Source organism: Nestor notabilis, unplaced genomic scaffold (assembly GCF_000696875.1).
Source record: "Nestor notabilis isolate BGI_N333 unplaced genomic scaffold, ASM69687v1 scaffold4431, whole genome shotgun sequence".
Taxonomy (NCBI): domain Eukaryota; kingdom Metazoa; phylum Chordata; class Aves; order Psittaciformes; family Psittacidae; genus Nestor; species Nestor notabilis.
In genome coordinates, this window is record NW_009914099.1 from 41,542 (window position 1) to 46,659 (window position 5,118).

The 5,118-nt window shown below is 39.6% G+C and overlaps 1 protein-coding gene across 1 annotated transcript in view; it reads right to left on the reverse strand.

Moving 5' to 3' along the window:
* Positions 1 to 5,118, reverse strand: part of FREM1 (FRAS1 related extracellular matrix 1) — a 57,579-nt gene that overhangs the window by 23,955 nt on the left and 28,506 nt on the right. Inside the window, exons 22-23 of the mRNA XM_010023481.1 lie at positions 3,229 to 3,424; positions 2,218 to 2,482 (exon numbers count right to left, since the gene is read on the reverse strand). Of these exons, the coding sequence (XP_010021783.1) occupies positions 2,218 to 2,482; positions 3,229 to 3,424 (461 nt within the window). The remainder of the gene's footprint in view (positions 1 to 2,217; positions 2,483 to 3,228; positions 3,425 to 5,118) is intronic.

A 5,118-nucleotide genomic window follows, 5' to 3' on the forward strand; every position in this document is an offset into this window, starting at 1 on the left:
AGGAATGGAGAGCAGCCAATATTCTCCTCACTCTGATGAAATTCAGGGAACAACTCTCAGGAACAGTTAGGAGGACATGTTGCATGGTTTGATTTCACCATTACCACCATTTCATGCTTTCTGCAGTTTGACGGCAACAGAGTTGGCTGTAGGACCTACCATCTGTCATGGCATTTAAAAGATAAAAATGGAATCATAAATAGTGCCAGCTCATTACAAAATCGAGCCAGCGTGTCAAAATGGAGGACATTAGCATGTTCTTTTAGTATCCTGCTGCCAGCATCTGATGTCGGGTTGCTAATCACTTGAAGTTGTCTGTCCAAATAAGCACTGCCAAATCTTTCTTCCAGGCCAGCAGCACCAAACAATACAGGCAAATTTATGTCTGAAGGAAGTACTTCAGTGGAAAGTAAAAATTTGATCAGTTAATCCTTACTCCCCCTGTAATTACCCATATAATCAATGTAACCATTCCTTGTTTAAGTAATCGTAGTACTCTGCCACAATATTTGTATGTCTTCACAAAACCAAATTCTTTTCCAAATGACAACATCAAGGAATACTGATTATTGTGATTTAAATAGTTACTGAATATCAATATTTATTAAAGCATTATAAGCTTGCTTTTATAAGGCTGACTTTCTAGTTTGGTTCATAGCTCTTGGCCTAAACAGAAAACATTGGGTTTATCCACATGCGAGATTTCCCTGGAGTTATTTGGTCTGCTTTTCATAAGTGTGGTATAGAAGCCATACTTATGCAAGCCAGTCCTACAGCCTAGGGCTGGCGTGACTGCAACTTTACTTATCTAAGCTAATCTTAGATTTGGTCATAGTGTTTCACAATCAAGAAACATAAAGCCAGAAAATATTTGTTCACTTTTTCTGACTCAAGTACATAAGACAAGTATCCTAACTAGAATTTCCATCACATGGAATTTAGTGGTAGGGATAGTTTAAAATGTTTAAACGGAGGAAAATTCCAAAAGTACTTTTGGCTTAACTCTAGATAATGTCACCTGAGCTGCCCTGGTGTCATAGGGAGGTTTATTTGATGTCTCCATGCCCCACTTGCTTGACTTCTCTGCAAAATAGCTCTCAAAATGAATGGCACTACATGTTCTTGAATCTTCATCATGCACCATGGAAAATGCCATTTATGTCAGGAATCTGACATAAGAGAGTGTAAAAAGTGGTCTTTTCTAAATTTCAACACTTTGGAGATAAATTCTTATTTTTCTTAGTCAAAAATGAAAAAACAATGAACTTTTAATTTTGAATGGAAAAACTGAATTTTACAGAAAGTCCATTTTCTGTCAAAAGCTGTTTTCAGATAAAATTGCCAATGCTAGCAAGAAGAAAGTGTTCCTCCTTTAGAAACATTTTGTTTGTTTCTGAGTGTTTTTTTTCCCCTGAATTTGCTCTCTTTTACAAAACTGTCCCCAAGTCTTTGAACAAGAGCCTACTTTGTCTTTATCTGATGATAACTCATTACATCATTCTACTCTATAAACAAGGGAGGTTCATTTAAGAATAAAATAAGGAAGCATGCACTTTAGAAGTGCACCTCGGCTAAGCAGGTCCAAGAGGAAGGGTCAGAACTGGGTGAAAGTAAACTTAAATATCACTTACTATACCTTAAATATCACTAGGCTGAACTGAGTCTACAGGTGACAAAGTTTACCACCAAAATCCAATTGTCTACATGAATTTCTGAGCTATTGTGGTGTCAAAAATAGGTAAGTGGACTGATTTTCACTTTGTTCAAGAACGACTTATAGATTCAAAAAGCCTGGAGCTGAATGAATATGATAAAAAAGAATAGACAAGAAAGCAGTTATTTAGCACCACATCCAGCAGTAGCAAGAAACCAAAGGAAAATTCCACAAAGTATATTCCTAGTCCTTCTCCCGCACTTAAATCTTAACAGATGTGTATGCTTGGGTGCTATAATAATATTGACACTAGTATCATCGAGTAAATGTGGCTCTGGCTACAGTTTCAACATCAATTAGAAAATGCATTTATTACCAAAGCAGTTGCAACTGTCTATATTATAGTAGAAATATCTTTGCTATATGAACATGAGAATTCCCACAGGCCTTCCACCTATTTTTAAATTTTTTGTTTGTTTTTGTTTGTTCTGTGTTTTGGGTTTTTCTGAATATCAAAAAAAATCCAAGGGGGAAAGTTCAGGAGGTGAGGTGTTATCCCTTACCTGAATGTATCTTCAGGAACAACTGCCTTTGTGTTATGAACATAGCAGACTATCTGTCTTGCTACATCCATTTGACTGAAGCTTGTAATGGGGATGCCAGGATATCTGACATACTCTATTTGTCCATACTGGGGTGGGGAGGTTATCACATAGAGGAGTTCCTCTGGCTTGTCAGTACCATCCAGTGCAAGGAGGACATCGGTTGTAATGTAGCCCTGATCCCCTTTTGACACGGTAAGAGGCTTTATAAAAATAGCAATGTCTCCTGCAAGACAGACAAAACAAAAGTAGTCATACTGAATCATAAGTTGATCTCTTAGGCATTATTTAGTCACATGCAAGCCATCCCCAGTAGAAAAATCATAGGGCTCTAGGATTATAGGGAAAGTCAGGTTGGAAGGTACTTCAAGATCTCTGTAGTCCAACCTTCTGCTTGAAGCACAGTCAGCCATAAGATCAGCTGTAATAAGGTTGCTCAGGTCTTTATTAGGGCTTGAAAACTACCAGGGATGGAGACAACCAACCTCTTTGAACCCTTGTTCCCATTTTAGCAGTGTCAGGTTAACTTGGTCTAATTTCAGTTTCTAATAGGAATGCAATAAAGGAAGAGAGACCATAAGAATAGAGCATAAACCTGGGAGATAGAGCTGCTCTTGAACAGCTTTTTGTCTGCCTTATTACATTCTTGCCATTTTCTTGTGCTTTTATTCAGACATAAAGCTAGTTTCAGAAGGATATTTTCAACTCTATTTGAAAAGTAGCTGGCAGTCCTGAGAGGCAAGGTGCAGCACACTGTCTTAGGCAGTGCCTTTTCCAGTCCCAGGACCACTTCTTCACCAGTGGGAGCACCAGGACTCTGTCCATCAGTGAAATCCATGCAGAGAGACATTCAGGATCTGCAGGGAGACTTGTCTAGAGCCTGTATGTTCAGGGAAGGATCAGGACACATACTCACATCATCTTTGTTTCAGAAACAGGCACTGTAAAATGTCAAGTCTGACAGATCTTTACCCTTTTCCATGTCCTTGATATTTATGTAGAACTCCACACCTGGGGACCTGTTGTACCCATCCCACAGATAAAATGTAAAGCTGTCTTGGTTCTTGGAGCCTATAGCTCCCATATGGACATATCTCACAAGGTTCATATCCAGGTCTTCCTGACTGCACTTCATTCCAGTTTGGAGATTTATCCATCTTTGGCCTACCTAGAAAGAATAAACACCCTTTATTAAACAGATAGTCACCTATGCATCCTTCCCACTTAATTGTGTTTCTTTGCCATTATGCAGCCTGTTAGTGGCAGATACTTGGCTTCCCTCCTAAGTTATAGACTATTTCCTCATAGTGTGTATTGAAGGACAGTAAATAGAGTTGTTCCCAAGCAATTATAAGGCTGGAGAAGATATAGTGATCACAAATAAAATAAATGGGGTTTAGCCACTTTTACTCCAGGAAATACATTTCTGCACACTTCTCTTAGAAACACCAACAAGATGAAAATTAAATGGTTCCTAACCTAGCTTGTGTTTTCTATTTCTTAATTTCACAAAGCTGCCTTTGGTTCCACCTGAAACCATACCTAAAGGGATATCAGAAGTGAAGCTATGGGGAACTTCAAGAAAGCAGAGAAACTGAGAGCCCCACAGGTCACCCTCTGATGGAAAAAAATTGAATTGACAGATGAAAATTCCTGCTTTTCTGAAGGTAAAACAGTACTTGAACTGATCTCTGTATTTGACATTTAGCCTGCAGTAACAGTGCCAGCTTTGGAGCAAAGCTTATCAAGGACAGAGAGCTGAAACACACGTGGGTACCCTGAATGTTCAAACTGTCAGACTTCAGCCAGTGAGTTGGACCCCTTTAATTCACAAGCCTCGTGTGAGATTTTGCCATGGACCTGTTGGAAGGAGCCCAAAGGATGGTCATGAAGATGATCAGAGGGCTGCAACATCTCTCCTATGAAGAGAGGCTGAGAGAGTTGGGCTTGTTCAGCCTGGAGAAGGCTCCTGGGAGACCTTAGAGCAGCCTTTAAGTATCTAAATGGAGAAAGCTGGAGAGGGGCTTTTTGTTCAATCAGGTAGTGACAGGGAGAATGGCTTCAAGTTGACAGAGGGCAGATTAAAGTTAGACATCAGGAAGAAATTCTTCACTATTAGGGTGCTGAGGCCCTGGCACAGGTTGTCCAGAGAAGCTGAGGATGCCCCATCCCTGGCAGTGTTCAAGGCCAGGTTGGACGGGGCTTTGAGTAACCTGGTCTGGTGGAAGGTGTCCTTGACCATGGCAGGGGGGTTGGAACTAGATGAGCTTTAAGGTCCCTTCCAACCCAAATTGTTCTATGATTCTATGATCCACAGGTTCTTGAAAGGATCCAACATCAAAATACTTTCCATGCTTACAGGTCTTAAAAACTGATATTTTTTCTATTATACATGCATGCAATTTAAAAGAGGCATTTTTTTTTGTTCCTTCCTGTGGCTTATCTTTGGTCAGTTAATAGTCATCTTTCCTTCCATTTCTAAACTTATTTTCTACCTTTTCTCTTGCTATATCCTTTTCATCTTCTTCCTGTTTTCCCTTCCTTCCCCCTGTACTTTTTTTCTAGCTCAAAATTTATTCCTCACTCTTTCACACACATCTCTCTCCATTCTTTCTGAACCCTGAAGTAACTGAAGTAATGGCTTACTTGTCACTTTTTTTTTTTTATCAAGAACTTTCCCCCTTCACCTCTGTTATCTTTGAAGCTTTGTTTTTCCCCTCTATGGGCTGATTCTCCCAACATCTCTTTCCATTGTCATTTTAGATGATCTGCTACGCTTTTCACCCTCTCCTTCACTTGAGGATCTGGCATTTACTGTCAAAGCCTGTGGGATAGCATCATTGTTTGGTTCAAACACTCTTT